The sequence below is a fragment of the Anoplophora glabripennis genome, unplaced genomic scaffold (genome assembly GCF_000390285.2).
Source record: "Anoplophora glabripennis isolate ALB-LARVAE unplaced genomic scaffold, Agla_2.0 scaffold1, whole genome shotgun sequence".
NCBI lineage: Eukaryota > Metazoa > Arthropoda > Insecta > Coleoptera > Cerambycidae > Anoplophora > Anoplophora glabripennis.
Genome location: NW_019417028.1, coordinates 4,910,313 through 4,930,601, shown reverse-complemented (window position 1 = coordinate 4,930,601; position 20,289 = coordinate 4,910,313). Strand labels below are relative to the sequence as shown.

General features: G+C 35.9%; 1 protein-coding gene across 2 annotated transcripts; it reads right to left on the bottom strand.

The window, feature by feature from the left end:
- Nucleotides 1-3,853: 3,853 nt before the first annotated feature.
- On the bottom strand, nt 3,854-9,106 carry LOC108916868 (serine protease inhibitor 27A-like). Of its 2 annotated transcripts, none has more exons than XM_018723196.1 (8): nt 8,846-9,103; nt 8,129-8,259; nt 5,891-6,067; nt 5,620-5,833; nt 5,314-5,534; nt 5,041-5,226; nt 4,835-4,988; nt 3,854-4,072 (listed from the first exon to the last, which is right to left on the bottom strand). In XM_018723196.1, the coding sequence occupies exons 1-8, from the start codon at nt 8,859-8,861 to the stop codon at nt 3,900-3,902; spliced, it is 1,272 nt and encodes a 423-aa protein (XP_018578712.1). In that variant the 5' UTR covers nt 8,862-9,103; the 3' UTR covers nt 3,854-3,899. The 2 variants fall into 2 exon arrangements, with proteins under 2 accessions (XP_018578712.1, XP_018578721.1); XM_018723205.1 differs by lacking the exon at nt 3,854-4,072 and adding an exon at nt 4,317-4,687 and having other exon boundaries at nt 8,846-9,106.
- Nucleotides 9,107-20,289: the final 11,183 nt, after the last annotated feature.

The following is a 20,289-nucleotide window of genomic DNA, read 5'->3' as shown; positions in this document are numbered from 1 at the left end:
AATTTTTTTAAATAATTTAAAAACTAGTAAGGTTCCGGTATAACCGGAACTACAATGACCTTGAAAATATGCTAGCTTGGTAGATCACACGGTCTGTATCACACCCCCACAATTTCAAAAAAATCCTTCGAACGGTTTCCCAGATATCCATCGATGGAGTTCGTGGTGAGACACCCTATATAATAATACCGGTACAAGAAAGTCGGATATTTCTAAAAAAAAGTCACCTCTCCCCAACAAAGTAAAAAAATCATCGACAATTCTTGCAGAGCACGTCGTCAGGTTCATAATCAGTCGCAGCCTGAATACCGAAACGGCAGCGGCCCTTATGCCAAAATGAAAAAAGTTTCCCGCTTTTCATATTTCTTGCAGGTTTAAAAAAAGTTTCCTTTAATTAATTTTCTTGTTTAATGGGCCTATCTGTCTCTCTTCGCGTGGCTACCGGATATCTATAATTCATTTAGTTTCAAAACTAATTCCCAATTAATTTTGCCAACGATTTCACATTTTTCATCACAATTCTATTCGGATGCCGTGATAACAAAGCCGCCACATCGGCCCTCAAGGGCTTCTTTACGCGGCCTTTTTACGTCCCCACAACTTTTCTTTGTCTTGCGATCGTTCCATAATCAGAATTTTTTCCAGGATCTACCTCGTAATATAACAGACGCTATTGTGTTAGCTTTTCTATTAATAATAACCATAATACATATGTCTCCTTTAAAACTGGTGAATTTATTTTATAGTGCATGCAATTGGTAAGCTTTGTTCTATGAAATTAACCTAACACTAATCTAAAATCACCAAGTAAAATATAAATGAGTCTTTGTGGGGCCTTTATTCATAATTGGTCTTTATCCATAATCGGCCTTTATTCATAATAGTCCATTATGAATAATGACCGAACATTATGAATAATGCCCTTAGTCGCTACTTGTTCCGTAGCGTCTTAAAAAGCACAATTAATCATTTAATTGACACACCTACTCCCCTGGACGCAGCTATGTTAATGAGAAGAACGTTACAGTGTACACCAATTGCCGTCGGTGAGTTATCGTCCTGCGATTCCAGATCTGTATCGGGTGTAAATTATGGGCCTTGGACAAACATTTAAGCCCCCCTCGGATTCCTTTTAGGCATATTATGTTGACATGGCAAATTGCAAGGGATTGCGGGGTGTTCGCACATCCAGGCAGATATTTGATCGCCGCTTATTGATGGCGGGCACATCATAATGGCTGTTCGGGCGGCCGCGTCGGGGATTATGACGCCGTGGATTTATCGGGGCCCCGGGAGGGATAGCCTGATTTTTGGAACGGAATTATGACCGGTCGGATGATTAGTGGGTGGAATTAATTTTAATGCGGGCGACGGAAATAAATGAATAACGGAATTTCCGTTCTATAGACTTCAGGGTTTGTTTTTGGCAAGTGAAAGTTTGGATTTTTATCTACCTGTCTCGGGATCATAATATATCAGCCCCTCTTCCATACTGTCGACAAACAAAATGAATTTTTTTAAAATAATTACAAAAGATTCATAATTCTACGGTACCCCTTGGTTCAACTGCTGAATAGTATAGACGGTAAATAAGTACAAATACAGCAAGTACAAATTTAACCAAAATTTCTTAATTTAGGTAGAATGCACTAATATTTAGCATTTTCAATAATTAAAAGCGGTTTTGCTGTAAAGCGATGCTTTAAATTAATAATAATTTAACTTCTTTAAAACTGATTGAGAACTTCTGGAATGGTTTCCGCCAGCGCCAGCGGTTCCAAAACAGTTTTCGTTGTATCATTGTGGTAAGTCACTAGATATTTAATAGTTATTTGTGGTACTAGTGTGTTACGGTATATTTAAGTCACGCTGGGAAGTGGCTAATTTTCCCAAGCGACTTATATGACGTATCACACCAGTGCCGTACAAAATTTTATCCAACACTTTCATAGAATTTCGTTTTAATAATAAATAAAAGTAACTTAAAATTTAACGGAATGAATGTATTTTTAAATATTATAAAGAATGCGAGTGTCAACCTAAATTGTGTCTGTAACCAAGGGTTGTCAGTAAACAAACAATATTTTTTGAGTTGAAATCACGTTGAAATCCTAACACCAAGACTGAGTATATGAATATATATGTAAAAAAGTCTGTAGATAAATAAAGTATAAAATCAATTACCTACCTAAAAAAATTTATGAATACGAGCTGAAAAATCGTTTTTTTTTTCACTGACATTTGATATTTTAAGTTTTAGGCACATATCGGATAATATTTATGAATATCATTTGTTAAATTAAAATTATAGGTAGGTACACAAAAATATATTTACATTTTCCATCACTCGCTTCTAAAAATGTTTAAACCGGCAGTATTTCACGAACACAGGTAATACTAAAAAATAATTGTTATTTGACTAGGAGAACGGATCTGCATAAAGTTTTAAATGATATTTTAATATGCTGGTTGAAAATTTTAAAGCAGAACTGTGTCGAAATTTATTTGTTCTATAAAACGCTTTGACGAAAATATTAAAATTTTAACAGAAAACAATGCAAGTGTTACTGATCATTTTAATAATAACAGCACGTTTTGACTGTGAAAATATAACCTGCAAAATTACTGACACAAAGCATTACTTTGTGCCTAACAGCAGAGAACGAACTGCTAACCTGAAGCAGAACTAACACAATAACAGGCGAAACAATTTTTAATTGGTATAAGTCAATGCTGTCGGGTCTATAGTTCTCAGGGTAGTTGTTTCCCACACGTGGTGTTTTATTAGGTAGCATTAACAATCCCAACAAATCCATTACGTTGTTAAGTCACCATGTTTTAGTTTTTTACACTGGAAATCAGATGAATAAATCAAAAAGAATAGTGGACCCAGTACATATCCCCGAGGAACACCGCTCACAACACCTGGATTATCAGAATGAGAATCACTTGCTTTAGCACTAAACTTTCTTCTTGATGAAAAATTCCCTGAAATATAACTGAAGAAATCGTTCTGTTTAACAAAAAATTAAGTCTCTCCCACTTAATAGTTCCCCGCTATGTCTACATTGTCTCGTGTCGTATCGGCTCAATAACCGACTGCATGAATCACCCACTTTGAGTAATAATTAAGCTTAGCGCCATCAACCCGATACTTTACCTCCGATGCATCTCGCACCTCACACAATGTAGTTTTACAGACGATGCCACGCTACTTTAAATTACAGGTCTGTTTTAAAACGGGGGCAATGCGTAATGAAAAACCTATAAAGCTCTGACAGTGCAGGCGAATATTTTACATCAGTGTATATCTGGCTGCCTTAAATCACCAGAAAGCAAAAATTCGTAGTGGATTCCGTATAAACACTCCGTTTCTGCGGGTACGTTTGGATATTTTCGAACCTGCAAGAGGAGAATTCGCCCCATCCTGAATATATATCGCTAATTTATCGGGTAATATGGGATTTTGTGCGAGTTCTCGAGGAAGGTAAAATATATCAGTCGTCTATTTTTGTTTGTTTATATGGATATTTCGACTTACTCACATTTTTATCCCCGTCTCCAAAAATATACACAGCAAAACCCTCAAAATGCGAGAAGTGTCCCTCAGGGATCAGTCCTTGGCCCCTCATTTATAACTTTGTTATAAACGACCTAACCTAACCTCAATATTGTGTTCTTTCTAAAAATACATGGAATGTATGAAAACGTGTTTGTAGTAACTAGGATGAGCTTTTAAAAATAGATTTACTGCAATTAAAAAAATCTATGAGGAATCTTGAAGCGATTTGAACAACGTTTGAGGAGTACGGATGACGTGATGCGGGTGCCGATCGGAAATGAAAAATGAACACGTTTTTTTAGTATATATTTTGTAACCAATATAATTTGGTCGTTAGCTAGACGTCTGGCTTGAAAGCCGGCAACGGAGCTGGATCTTCTTCCAGTGGATTCTCCAGTTTGCCAGCGAACAGTATGCTCCCCGTTGCTTCCTCTTCCACGAAGAATAGGAAAGGATGAGTTGCGTCGAAGAAAGCATCGGCCTCTCCTATTTTATTTCCGATATTTACAGCTGGAAAGAACATAATTTTATGACCATACTCTAGTAGGTATAGGAGGGTTAAGTTTAGTCAATTTTTTTAATAGCTAGGGTTATGGAACAAAGAATCAATCAATGGAAAATGGGCCCCAGTAGATTTTGCTGAAATTGCAGTATGTTATAGTTTATATGGTAAATATTATTAGTCATAGGTATTGCATAAGCTGTAGCCACAAAATGCTTCTATTTACATATTTACACTGAGAGAAATACTAGATAATAAAAATACATTTTAATCAAACTTTCAGATTTACAGTAAAGAATACTTTGGTATCACAAATTTGCAGTCGATTCACAAAGTCAGTCCCACCAATCACTTAAAGGGCAAAATGTATTGATTCCATAACAAAAAAATATATAACTCATGAGCAAAACATTATAAACATAAAAGTAATAACAAATATATATATATTTCTCGCTTTATATCTTAAGCTAGGAGGACTTCATTTGCCTCTAGTTCTTCTAATGGGTTATTTAATATACCAGCAAATTGCACAGTTCCACTCTTGTCGTCTTGTATGAAAAAAGCAAAAGGATGAGAAGCCTCAAACTCATCTGTGCCTCCAAATCTATCTGATATACTTATCTCTAAAAAACACAATCATGTATACTCCCCTGGCCCCTTGCTATCGTTATTGAAGAAACAAATCTGTATTTGCGACAATTAAAGTAAGGACAGAGAAACCAAGATGCATAATCAAGTAAAAAATAGAGTTTAACTGTATTAAACTTTACCTGTTGCTGCATAAGCCACTGTTCCAGTCTCGTCCAACTCTATGCCAGCCTTCTGGATCACGTCGCTCACCACCAGCTTCCTTAGGAGTGTGGAATTCCCCCTCGCAATACCCGGAAAACTGGCGGTGTTCTGAAACATCTGGTGCATTCCGAACTGAAAACGCATTAATTAAGCACTGCTCAGGTCACAAACGTTTCTCTTTTACCTTCTGCAAAATGGGGGCTAGCCGTTTTTGGAAATCAAACTTGAACTTGGGTAAAGTCACTTTAACCGTCCTTTTATCCATCAAATACAAGAGTGACTTGACGTTGTAGAGGTTGATCCTCTTTAGTAGAGCCGGAAGACCTCCCTTGGAATTTGGCAGGATGATGATCATCGAGTAACGCCCCCCCTTGAAAAAAATTGTACTTCAGTGTGACCGACAAGCGTTAGCTTCACAAATATTGTTAAAATCATGAACCCAGCTGCATAATCTTACTTTGTAGGGAAGTCTTAGGATCTTTGCATCGAAATTTTGCGATTCGACGTAATAGAACTGCTCTTCGTTGGTCATATACGGAACTGTAACTGTCAGAATGTCATCGTTGTTGACCAAGTAGAAGTTTCCGTGGAAGCTCTGATTTTTCGGGAACTGGTGCCTCCAGCTTCCCTTGAAGTACACAGCGTTGGCTATCAGCATGATGGTGTCCCTCAGTTCCTCTGAAAAATGTAATTATTGACTAAATTCTTTAAATATTAATGGTTTTAATGTTGTGACTGAGTATAAACTTTAAGGAAGACGGACCAGGTTTTACCAGTTGAGTTATCCTTCCATTGGTCAATTTATCCACCCAGGAGTTGATTGCCTCGCTGGAGTTGGCCTCAGAAAAATCGATGGGTTCTATGTCCGTCTTGAAGAAGTCTTTCGCTACACTGGCGAACTTTTGCTTAGGCTCTATTTCAGAACGCAAGAAGATCCTGGAACCCATGTTGAGGACGTATTCGTTTTTTTCTGAAACCTGAAACGTGTGTTCGATTAATTCCATTCGGATTGGAGGAATTGGAGTATTTCCTACCTGCAGGGCTGTGAGAACATCGCGATACTGGTCTCTGACAGACACCTTGTCGACAAATTGCATCACATTTTGGAATTCTCTTTCAGTGGCTCCGCTAGAACCTTGGTAGAGGAGAGCCAGGACTATTCTAAGGCTTATAGGGGAGAAAACGACGTTCCTGTTGTCCGAAGCAAACTCCTGGAAAAATATTTACTCGGTACACATTAAGGAATTGTTTGACTTACAAACGACGTCTTCAAGGGCATGCGAACTAAATAACATATTTTCCCTGATATCCAGTAATAAAAACTCACTGATCTATGCACATTTCTACCGAAGAACACCTCAACCATTAACCGGCAATTATCGCGCTCCGTTCCCCACCATCTATCAATACTAATTAGTGAATCGTGACAAAACACCATGCCCGTATGGAAACCCCAAATTACGAACCGGTAGTATGCAGATAAGTTTTACGTCAGCGAGTCAGTCAAGTTAGAAGTTGAGGTGATGGGGAGCTGCGAGCGTCAGTACCCCAATACGAATTTATGAAAATGTTCGTTTTAGGGGCCAACAACTTTTCTACAAGGGACGGAGGTAAAAGTGCTGCAGACTGTTAAACATATCGCCATCAGAACTGCAGTCGTTGATTAATGGTCTAAGATGTACCGTTACTCGTTCCCGTACTCTGGGAAGTGGTGTTTAAAAAACCCGTATATTAATTTCAAGCTTACTTAAATTGATGATGACATGAAATGGTATTCGAATCAAGTTTTTATAACCGCAAATGTATATTAAATGATACAGTCATTTTTTTTTGGGGCGATTAGTTTTCCCCAAAAAAGCAGCTCTTACTGACATTAAATAATGGACAAAATTAGTTAAATACATTCGATGGAATATCAAGCAACAATTTTTAATTCGCGTTCTAGATTTACAACGCAGATTTTTTTGTTTTTGTTTCAATTTAAAAATCTCGGGGCTTTGGAAATACCTAAAGATGAAAAATAACTAATTACTGACCCTGCTATTTATGATTAATAAAAAATAGTGTCTGCGTTTATATCATCTTCACTATTGTTGGTCCATAAGCGAAACATTATTTACCAACTACAATCGGCTGGCTGGCTGGCTATTTTTTTTTCAATGTCTTCCAAATATTTAAATTGAAACAAAGATTAAAATTCAATGTCTGCAAAAAAATTTGCATTATAATTCGATCTGTACATATAAAAAATTCTGGTTTTGAGTTTTCAGTGGCTATTACTGTATATATGCGTATTTTTCATTATCTGTAGAAGTGACATATTATACAATACTGGAAAGCAGAAAAAGGTTTCTTTCTTCATATAAGTTCATATAATCGTAGGTCCAAATATGCTTCATTTCTGAGATACAGGGTGTTTAAATTTATTTTTTTAAATTTATTTTTATAATTATTTTAAGAGTTTTAAAGATATTGTTTCGAAATTTGATGGTTGTATTTTATTTAGAAATATTGAAAGCAACACACTAGATAATGTATCAACAGAAATTTAAAATACACAACTATAATATCTATGTTTTATTTTTTCCTCAAAAACGGTGCATTCTACGAAATAAATTGAAGAGACCAATTTCATTCAGAATTGATGGCGGATTTCTAAAAAAATATCAAAACGGTAAAAGTCACTGGCGTACCATTTTTTTATTAAAAAAGGTCGTGGCACTCTCGCACGAACGCCACTGGTGCAAGTAGAAATATTTGGATCACCCCAAAAAATGCATATTTATCCTTCCAATAAGTTTTTCAAATTTTGAGAAAAAACCTTTAAAACTTTTTGAAATAATTAAAATTAAAATTTAAACACTCTGTATCCCGCAAACGAAGCATATTTCGACCTACGTTTTATGAACTTTTTCACAAAATAACTTCAGCAACTACCCACTAAAATATTTCGCACTTATTTACAAACATCCTGGATACAGAGTGTATCAGCCCAGTGGAATAAATTCAATAATAACAAATGGGGGCGTGTTCGAAAAAACGCTCGCACACGTCAATTGGTATTTTTAGTTGCGCATTTTTTCCAATAAAAACTTTTTATACAGGGTGTCTGAACAATGGTCAATACCAACTTTCTTATTTTAAATGCAACTCCTTTTATATTATTCAATTTTTGGATTCTTCAGAAAATTCTAGACATATTTCATGTACAATGTCCTATACCTATCTTCAACTGTTTCGGAAATATTAAGTGTTTCCAGGTATATACATACCTTCAAAAGTTTCCAGTCAAAAATATCGGACCAATTAAGTGCTGGATAATACACATCTTTGCCTTCGTCAACCGATGGCGACTGTACATCTTGCCCTCTAATAATAACAACTACGGCTAAGACCAAAAATACTGAAAAAAAAAATGGATATAAATATAATACGGATTCAAAAAGACACTACTAAATTATTAATTATTATAAAGGCTTCAAATCGCCAGTGTTGTTTTGCTGCTAGTATCATGCGTTGACCTTAGATCGAGACATACAGGTCAGTTATCAAAACAATTAAAGAGACGTGGTAACTTTGACGAACACGCTGTATTTTTAGAAGTTACCAGTTTGTTTAGCGACTTACGTAAGAGCGCGTTTTCTATCCCATTGCCTTGTATTGGAACAATGGGCTAAGCTAATCGTAACCTTGACATTTCATGGTAAACCTCAAAATTAGTCGAAATATAAACAGAAAATCGTTCGTTGTTAAAAAACGCCTAGGAATATCACAGAAAAAGTTTAATTTTAGACGTTACTGTTAAGGAGAGCAAAAAATATCTAGAGCAAGCCTTTCGGATTCACCAAATAAGACCCTTATCTAACGATCCGTAAAAGCAATCGCTTGTTTTGAATTTAAACGATCGAAAAAACTGCGATTTATTAAAAGCGAGCAAAAAACTGACGGGGCAAGCATTTTAAGTTAATTAAATCGAAAGAAAAACTTACCAAATAATCCCGACATTCTGCTGGGCAACGAAACCTTGTGCTTGTATCACGGACAGCGGATGACCCGATGGATATAAAAACCAGTCCTTCCCGTTGTATCACAAACCACAGCTGATTCAGCAAATATTAACAATACATCACTTTTATATTAGACCCTGCCCATGGTTAGATTAACTCTCTGTGTGGATTTTTGTTCGCTCACTGAAGTTTTCTGAGTAAAAACACATTATTGTCTTCGAAACTTATCAACGATTCCGAATAGGCAAGAGAGATAACCAGTTTGGTGGGCAAGCGATAGTTGGTCTTGGAATTCCCAGGACAGGGCCGGACCTGAAGAAATTGAATTTAATGCAGCGAAAACCTCGCAGGCAACTAAGAATTGTACAGTGTATATAGTGGGCACCTGTAAATTATTTTTATTATTATCATTTAAATATTTAAAAAACAAATTGGTGCCTCAAAATTCGACTGGGGGAAATTTTTTTACAAATGGATAGTTTTTTAATACTTACCGTAATACGAAGATAGGTTTCTTGAATCACTCCCTCCACCAAAAGCTCGGCTGGTTTTTGTAATAAATTTCACACAATTCACATAGCACTAGTTTTTTTTTCAATTTTTTCATTACCAAAATTAAAAAAAATTGTAAATAATCTTTATTTACTCAACTTTTAATTAAAAAGAAATAGGTGAATAATATTTGTACCATTCGAGGAAACATTTTTAGAACCGCAGACTTCGTGGATGGCTCGGCTAGTTTTTGTAATAAATTTCACACAGTTCACTTAGCACTAGTTCCTTTTTCAATGCCAAAACATAAAAAAATGTATTACAACACATTACATACTACATACATACATATTACATTAACAAATAATCTTTGTTTATGCAACTTTTAATTAAAAAGAAACATGTGAATAATATTTGAAAATACTGTACCTACTACGTTTAAGAATTCGGGAAAAAATTGAAGAGTCATTAAATCGGGGTGTAAAAACTCTGGAAATGTTTTGTTCACAATACGAAAACATAATTTTCCGGAGGTTCTCAATAGGTTTCATCAATCTCGATTGTTCTTAATTTTAGGCACCGTTTTCCAATTCCAATCTATGCTTGTATGTATACTACTTTATTTGTTATCAGTCTTGTTATTATTTCTTTATATTAACCTACTAATTAAAATTCTATGGAAAAACATTAAAATCTAAGTACATATGAAAACTTACATTACATCTGTAGAAAATTAATTCCCCAGACGATTGAAATATTTCAAGTACGGTCCTGACAACTATTAATTCCTAATTATAGTCAGCTAACCTATGCGTTAGCTGTTCATTAATACAACAACAGAATTATACGTTTCCCTCCAAGAACGCTACACCTCCATCAAGTATTTTCAAGCCGACATCAAAATATTGTTAACGAATTCATTCAGACGTAGATATGTATAATTTAAATAAATCGTCGACAATTTTTGATGCTACGTATAGTTTCAGATAAGCGTGATTAAGCCTCAGTTTTCCTAAAATTAATCTTAAGTGGAGTTCTCCAAAGATCCATTCCGGGGCCCTTCCTGTTTGTAATGCTTATCAATGATTATATTTTTGTTTCTTTCAGTTTGAACCTTGCCCAAACGCTAACACCAAATAATACCCTCAAAAAGGGATAGAAGACCTGCTCTGCACCAAAATTTAACCCAGCACAGTGCTACATATACGAGAAAAACCCAATAAACAACAGCAATTTTAATAAAATTTTATACGTGTTATGTGTCCACAGTGCTCCGAAACGAACTATACCTAATTTAAATGTATCTAAATATGAAATGAGTTCCTGTCAGGGGCTGACGATTCTGATCATCGTCTGACGTAGAGCGTTACTGTACTCCATTCATTATCTTGAGGCACAAAAGTGTGAATGATGGGCTTTCCACGATTCCAACTAACCGGTTTTTTTTTTGGGACATAGTTTGGTGGAGGCTGTTTACAAACAAGAGTTTAATTTTCTAAAAATCGCGAAGAATTCAGCTGGAGGCGCTCGGGAAATCCGTGATGCAACATGAAATCGTTTTGCGGTAGACGATTTCTAAAATAAACACAATGATAATAAAAGCGCATACTTTCCTTCGCGGATGAAGACAAACATATGAATATTGATAATATAAACGTATTTATTGTGTATGAAACCAGATGTTTGTGCAGGATGAAAGAAACACATGTTTGTTTGAAGAAAATAAGTGTGAGGACTGTTTGTTTCTATTCAACATTTAATTACAACCACTTTCTTAACTAATGCAATTTTTATATATTATTTATAGATCGAAATCTATATATCTCTTTGCACGAATCAAAAATGCAAAAAATTTGCAAAATCTGTTTCTTAAAATTACAAACTTGTTAAAATTACAAAAATGTTTCTTAAAATAAGAATGAGGTAATTTACTTGATTAAATGTTTCTGTATAGGGAATGGTAAGCCCCAATATAAACGTATATTGATAATTACTATAGTAGAATAAATAAAAATTAGGTTTAATTAATAATAATTTATAGGTTCTGTAATCCCCAAGTATTCTGTGAATTATATAAATAGTTTAGTACCAATATTTTTAATTCTATGTAGACGTACTTTTAACATATATAAGTCTGTTTAGAAATGAAAGAGAGTAATAAAAGCTTATTATGTATGCAAATCGTAAATAAATGTAGTACTGGTGCTTATATTCAATATTTTTATATTATGTATTATCGGTATAGATGAGGTGTACTTTTAAAAAAACTTTGTGTGACCGGGTTGTACTAAATTGTAGCAGGTAGCTAAAATTTAATCCCCGACAATCCGTCTTTGTCTATGCCGCTTCAATTTCTCGGTCCATTTCTCTTATAAGTAAACAATATAAAAACAGCATTTCAAAACATGAGGCTACTTTAAGCATCATAACCGGGTTAAGAGGGTTTTTAGTAATTCAAATAAAATTATTCAATATTATTATCAAAATATTTATTTAAATTTAATGAATAGACTTTTATTCCACACAAAAATATATGTATTTTGAAAATTCAAATTATGGTGAGTAAATGTAGTGTTGTATAAATGTACAATAAAGAAAATAAAAAAGTAGGTATATTAAAATTCATCCTCTGAATATTCTGATGAATTATCTTCGTCTCCTAGATTGATAACGATAGGTTCCACAGTAACGTCAATTAAATTATCGAGTTCCCACATTTTCTCCTCTTCTTTTTGTACATGATGTATACATCTTTGCCAGTTATCTGCAGTTACTCGTTCCAAGGAATTTTTTAACAAAATTTTCACGTCACTTAATTTAAACGTCGTATTATTTCGCGCTACATCTCCTTTTACCTGCGCCCAGACTAATTCGATTGGGTTAAGTTCACAGTGATAAGGTGGTAACCGTAGTACCGTTATTTGGCGATTTGTTGCCATTTCATCGATAACATATTTTTTCTGATCTTTATTAAGATTGACAAGTGTCAAAAGTTCCTTTTTCACCATATTTGTTTCAAAAGAAATGTTTTTTCCGGATAACCATTGAATTATATCGGCTTTCCTCCAAGCAGTCGTAGGCGTCCGCTCGGTCTGCCGTGAATGGTAACTGGCATTATCCATGACAATTACAGACCCCGGAGGAATAAGATCCAACATCTGTGTAAAATACTCTTCGAAAACATCTGCGTTCATGTCTTCGTGATAGTCACCTGTATTTTTAGATTCAAATAAAAGTAAACCGCCATCTACAAAACCACTGGCACTACCTATATGTGTCACTATTAATCTTCGCCCTTTACCTGAAGGTGCCTTGAACCCTGTTGAAAGTCCATCCAAAAATGCTTGTCGAAAACTTTTTACATTTTTATCTTGCCATACTTTTGTTACAGTATATCCCTCGTTGACCCAAGTTTCGTCTAGATAATAAATATTCCTCCCTTCGTCACGGAATTTTCTAATTGATCTTAAGTAGGATCTTCGCCAACAAATAATTTCATCTTTATCGATAAGAACTGACTTCCTGTTCTGCTTTTCCCAGCAAAAATTCAACTCTCGTAAGACGGCCCATAATTTGCTTCTACTGATTTTTGGCAAATCGTTGTCCTCTGAAAGTTCACTTAAAATTTTGTTTAGCGTTGGTATTTCTTTTTTAAAATAAAATGAGTGTACTTTTCTGCGAATGACATTTTTGAAGAAATCATCTATAACGACTTTTGACCTCCCTGTAGATGATTTTGGGGGATTTACAGTATCTTGTTCATTTTTTGTTTCCTTTAAAACTCTGTAGATAGTCGATTTTCCAATCTCTGTCATTTTTGTTAGCATTAGTGTTACCCGATAATTACCTGAAACGAAATATTACCACACCAAAGGCCGGTTCTTATCTCGGGGTTTTATTACTCTCTTTCATTTCCAAACAGACTATAGTCTTGGCGGCTTTTTGAAGTAACTTGTGACATATACAGGATGTTTCACCTAATAGGTATTCTTCTGTAAAATTTATAAAAAAATTTAGATCTTTAGAAATTAAAATATCGATTTGAAATTTTCAGAATTGAGATTTTTTTCAACCTAGAAAATGATAAAATAACGAGAAAAAAATAAAAAAATTTTTTTAAATCTTGACCGACCTCCAAAAAAAATTTTTTTGAGCTGATTTTTTGGGGGGCTCTTAAAACAGGAAAAACTAACATATTTTCACAAGACACGAAAAAAATATTCGTCTTTTTTGGGCCAACCTAATATTAAACAAGGAATTCAAAAACGCAATAATGCAATAATATACGAGATGTTCCATTTAAAATAACAAGTTATGTAGCGTCCACACAAAGCTAAAAATATTTTATTTAATGGCTCACATGATTCCAGACAACTTTTATTAAAACCATTTTTTTATAAATTTGACAGTTACAGGGTTACAAAAGAATCCCTCTTAAGCGGAACACCCAGTATAGAGAATTTTTTCAGATCCCTATAGTTTTTTAAAATCAAAATCTATACATTTGTCTCATTTTTAATCACACTTGTATTTATATGTTGAAAATAATTTTTTTTCACGTTAAATTATCGTCATCGAAACAAAATACTGGTTCTTGAAAAACCGAAATTTTGAATTTGAAGAATTTTCTTAGAATAAAAACCAAAACAGCCAAAACATTATCATTGTGTCGAAATAAAATTAATTCAGTGTCACCCACAATTTATTATTATTTTGTTGCAAACTTTTTCATTGACAGAATATTTCTTCCAATTTTATTCTTTATTGCAGTCTTATCTTCAATGGAGAAGAATAAAATTCACCAACTTTCACTCATAAATCAAAATTCTGGAACAACAAATGTCTTATTTGATTTTGTTCTTTTTAATTTTCTTTCTTCCTTATGTTCCACATACTTTTATTCTTCACAACAAAGACCTGCCCTTAACTCCAACTAAAAAAACTCAGTGTTGTTCACGAACTTCCTCTGTTGGCCTCGAACACCGGTTCTTCCTCGCATAAAAAAGTAAAAAGCACCTTATTCTATCAAGAACACGTTCTCGCGAAGGATCCCCCGTCCCCCCGCAGTCCAATGTCAGGTGGCCCCGGCATCGGCGAGTTTCTCTCCATTGATTAATAGGAGCAGTTTGATTAAGCACGTGACATGGTCTCGGACGTGGACTAATGTCTTTCCTCGGGGGACAGCCGGCCAACCCCCGGCAAGATTTCGCCGCCACCCCGATTAAAGTGAATTCAAAAGTTGTGTAGCCCGTGATGGTTTGCGGTTATCCTCGCCTCCGGCCCACCCGATTGAACTGGCCTGTTCATTTCCGTCCAGAAGCGGCCGCTTTGCTTACATTCGTCTACCCCTGCTCGGGAACAGTGCACTCGGAATGCCGGGGTTTACCTAGTTGTTGGAAAGTGGGGCGAAATTCGGCGGCGACCCTTAGAGGGCGAACGTTGGCGAGATCTTGCTCCAGAATATCGAGCTTTACCTAATATTGACCCAAAAAATGCGGGAGTTCCACAAGGAACAGCATACAGCCCTCTGTTTTTACCCCTACATACACGGTGACACCCCATTAGAATTATTTCAGAGACTACTTCGATTTGAATTTTGAAAATTTGGGACCCCGGGTTTTCGGGCATGCCCTTCTCAACTAAGCGTCCACGTAACACTTCCGGTTATACCGGAAGTCGCCATCAACTTGCTTATTTTAAATGGAACACTCTATATATTATTGCAGTTTTGGATTCTACGTGTTATTTTAGGTGGACTTTTATGAAGTTTCCCTATTCCTAAAATTAACCGTTTTCGAGATATTTATTTTTTTTTCAAAAAAATGGTGAGAAACAGTGACTACCTTCAAACCATAACCATGTGTATTTTATAGTAAGAAAGATGAAGCAACAATATTTATATGGGGGGATAGCTACACCCCTAACCCTCCCATCCATACTTTCAAAGTGGCTTAATTGCATACAGGGTGCTAGGAATTTAATGCCGAGTTTAGTTAACTTCAATCCTTCATAAATCGTTTTTTTTAAATGGAACACCCTGTATGTTTTTCTATATTCTGATACACAATTTTATTCTCTTTCGAACGGTATCAAGGTTCCCTACACCTATCTCTTCTAGTTTTTAAGTTATCTACTATTTTTTGTGTATTTTTGTTGAATCACTGAATACGATGAATGTAGACAAAACATTTCTTAAGAGATATATATTTTAATATTTTTATTTTATTTTTATTTTTAATATTTTCTTGATCACATCGACACCATTATTAATCAAAACGGCTTCCTTTGACGCCGCGCACTTCCTTAACGTCATTTCATTTAATTAAACACGATATTAATACTAACAGACGTCTCTACCAATTTTTTTCGAATCTCCCGTTTCATTTATCAAAGCCATCACTCCTGAATGACGCTAAGAGCAGCCCGAGTAGACAAAATATTCATAATGACTTATAAATTCGAAAGGGGAGACCGTTTTTTCCCTCATTGTATTTCTGTCAAGTCCTCCCGTAATGAAGTCTTTCCTGACCTACTTTCCCGAAAGTTTTTCTCTTAACTTTAAATAAAATTTCTGTAAGCCGGAGTTTTTGCCTGTTATGTTTTAAAAGTGTATTTACTTGTTTTAACGGACTATTTTTTTACAGGCGAGGATAAACAGATGGAGAATGTAGCGCGGTTTGCGATAATAAAAAAAAAATTTCTCGCATATATCAACATATAATTGTATTGTATTCAGGTCTTCTTGAAACATCTAAATCTCAGTCATTAATTTAATTTGGATACGGTCTCTAAAGATAATTGGGAGTTAAACCTACTGGAAATCAATGTCCTATTCTCTCCTTTCTCTCCTTTGTCCTCTCTCATTGTGAAAACAAGGCTCTCAAATTTTGCAAATATTTAGACCATTCTTTCAGTATCATTTATAAAAAGTAGTAAGTCCAGGCCTCCATACTGTTCCTTGCGGGACTCCTGCTTCTAGTTCAGATCTTCCAACTTAATATTTAGATGGGTCTTCATATTTTACAGTAAAAAACTCATCCGACTCTTTTTTTGTTAGTGGCTATAGTTGGTACTGACTAATTAAAGTCACTAAAATTTTGATATAAAGTTACTTAGAGTTTAAAATATTACTAAGAATGCACGCGTTATTTATGGGATTTCCAATCAATAAGTTTTGACATAAGCCTACTTTGAGAAAAGTCTACACCGTAATATTGTAAGAGTTCAATTAAAAGCCTTTTTTCTTGAAAACCGTCCACATTAGGAAGTTCTAACAAGAGTTTATTTTTATAAAATAAAATTGTACATTAGAAATTGGAGCCCGAATGGTAAAAAACCTAACCTTAAAAAAATTAGAACTTAAAATGGAATACGAATGTAGCATAACTAGCGCCCTCTATGAAATATACAAAAAATAATTAGACCAGCGTATTTGTCGTCCTGAAAAACAAAGGAATACCAAATTTCATAAAAATATTTCGCACCGTTTGGAAATTTTCGTAAAAATTCTAGTTAAAAAATTTTATTTTGCCACTTTGTATCTCGGAAACAAGAGGAGATAGACATACCGTTCATAAGACAAAAAATTCTTATTTTTTGTCGTACTACTACCCCCTGAATTTACGGGAGGTCTTCCTGAAACACCCTGTATAAGACAGTTGCTGGAAAACTACTTTTATCCGGAGTAAGAATTGCTTTGCAGTAACGACTACGGCAAGTAGCAATCAAGACGCGTCCCATCCCAATTAGTATCCGGAGCGGCCCATTCAAAGGCGGATCGCCATAAAAAATTCCAGAGATCCTGTAGGCTTTAATTGAGTTTTTGCGATATCCCAGAGCGCCTCATCAGTCATCAGGACCCCTTCTTGCGACCCGCTCACAATACGCCCTGTTACCGGCGTGAATGCGGTGATCAGCCGCCGATGTCGGTCTCCTGAAAGGGCCCTGATGAACCCTGAATGTAACAGATAGTGGTCTCGGTTTTACTTCGGTTTATTACTTTATTTGTTGGCACGCGCAACTTACGCGAAAATTGCTTTCTGAAACTTTCCCAAGTCGGTCTGTTTGTTGCCTTCGAAATGAACCGCGCTTGTGTTTGCCCCGGCACCCCTGCAAGACCCCAATTAGGCCGCTATTTCCCGACAGGTCTCGGTGACGCGACGGCGGGGGCGCTGTTTTTGCGCGGCCCCCCTTCGTCTCCGGCGAAAGGGTAGTTCCGTCGCTGGGGCTGGGACGAGCCGAAGTCGATTATACAATAATAAAAATAATACAATAAAAGATAATAATAATAACATCCTTGAAACAGAAACTGGAAATAGAGAAGAAATACTGGGTGTTTCGCTAAGGTCGGCGAGGTACAATTACACAAATTTAAAAAACAGGAAAAGGGGGTAATTTATGTTTTTTTAGAAAATTGACGGCTAAATTAGAAATATTCACGAAATGACTAATGTTAAGCATGACTTTTACAGTTCGATATACCCAGAAGAACCCTGTGAAGTTTCATCTCGATCTANATGTTAAAAATGCTGTTAATCAATTTAAATTTGGCGCCATTGTTTGGGACCCAATATGGACGCATAATTGCGGTACTTTATATATCTAGTGACTTTAGTTTTGGTATGTAGCTTGCGCCCCCTAGCGGCCGAGCTACGAACTTGAAAACTATTTCCAGCGATTTCTCTTGGTCGTGTGCAAAATCATACTTATCGTATCAACTTCGACGTCACCTATTACATGGGTGTTGCACAATAATGACAACGTAATATTGACAGTTGGTAGAATGAAGCGCAAAATACAAACGCTTAGGTGGGGAATTCTGAAAGGAAGCGAAAATAGTTGAAGTGAGAACAGTGTGGAGATGGGTAGTAAGAAGATCGGCGGGCAGTGTGGCAAAATAGTGAAAAATCAAAGTGTTTAACCCGTATTAATTAGCAGGTAATATTCTTTAAGTACTTAGTTGTTAATTGTTCTATGTAATCTTATGATTGTGATGGTTACAGATGTTTAATGATAATAATTCTTTGTATGTTTAGCCACCATTGCTTTACGCTCAAGGGCATGTATTTTTCTAAGGTAAAATTGTTACAATTATTATTAAAGATTGCTCATTATTTATTACATGTTAAAATATGTATATATTGTCGTGACTGCCCGGATATTGCAATAACAACTCCCTTGTTTCACATTTAACTTGTTTTGTCATGATTACGTTGTTCGAAAAACAAGTAATAAAGCATTTCTTGTGCTCTCTTTACGTATATAAGAGCTTTGTTGAATTTACTAACATTTTCGCCCGTGAGGAACGAATCAGAAAAAAAAAAGAATAATTAAATACAAAAAAAGAATTACTAAATCAGATCTTCCGAAACCTCAACTCATAGCTGGATTGGCTCCCGTATCGTACTCCAGTACCTTCCGGCCCTGCCGGCTGACTAACACCAAACCTCTTCAGTTTTACTTGGAAGTGTGTATGTCTAATTCGAGTGAGGTGACATTTAGTGAGAAATAAATGAGTCGGGCGTTAATTATTATTAGTATTTATGCCTTTTGTTAGCGGTTGTTTTGTATTTATATTTGGGTAGTTAGAGCAACGATCGTGGGTTTCTCTGCCATGCTCTTTCCGCACAGGAGAGCTCTAGGTGAGCCTGGCACTCATATTTTTGGCCACAACTACGTTTATTATTGGATATATCAAGTAAGGAAGAATAATTCAGAAATCAGAGCTCACACCACAATTTTTAATGGCAGGTAAAACATTGATAAAATCCAATAACGAAAAAACACGAAAGGACATACATTCATATACACTTTTTCTTTGAATTAACTGAGGAACCACCCCTTTCATTATCGAAACGCGCTTAGGGAAACAGATTGATATCTGCTACGCCGACTATGGCCTTATCTGGCGTTCGGAAGGGGGCGCTAAAACATCCTGTAGGGCCCTGACCCGCAGGATTTATGGCCGCTCAGGAAATGAATTATATACGAAACACCAGTTTATTATATAAAACTCGCTGTTAAACTAAAACAACAATTAATTAAACAAATTTATACACATTCCATATTTAACAGGATACAATTTAGGGGCCATTATTCAAAATTATGCCGAAATTAATCTACTAAATCAAATTACGGCCGAATCCAATTCTACCGTGTCACACCAGTAAATCGGTCAATTGAAACACTCCAACGGATTATGATGTATATCCCTTTCCGAACCGTTTTGTGTCTGATGTGGGTTCCGCGCGGCCGACAGAAGAATGTGCGCTAGCGGAGCGGATACCACGAGAAAATCCGCCCGACGCTCAACTGGCCTGCAGCCCAGACCCGTTAACAATATGGAAATGGGGTCTATTATTTTTTGGGAACGCCTAGTTGGGTGTCTTGATCGATGGATTTCGATCGGCCGAGGTAAGCATCACGAACGCAGGCTGGAATTTGGATGGGTGACCTAAGGCAGGCTACAAAGTATATAGTACCTTAATCGCCACTGCTATTCAAGTATTGCTTTGTACCTCCTAACAGAGAACGACCTACCTACGACCTATACGAAATGAAGTTTCAGAACTCTAATTGACGAGATGCACAAGGGAGGTACTAATGCTTTGTGTCTCGTGTAATATGCTCCATACTGCAGATTGGGTCTCTCCAGGTACCTGTCGAATTATTTGCCTTGTGAACTTTCATCCGCAATACTTAAAACTTGTTTCTCGGCCGCTGCAATATCATGTGAACGCCTGGAACTTCCAACTCTTCTGCGATTCGGTAACATCTCCCTATATATTTCATCATTCATTATTAGACATCTCTCGATTATCGCCCCCCAACGTGCCGCAGCCCGTTATTCATAATTTAATAAGCAGCGTTTCACCTGGAGCGTTGAAAAGGCGCCCGGCAAAGTTTTCGGAACTACTTAGGCGGAGGGCAATCGC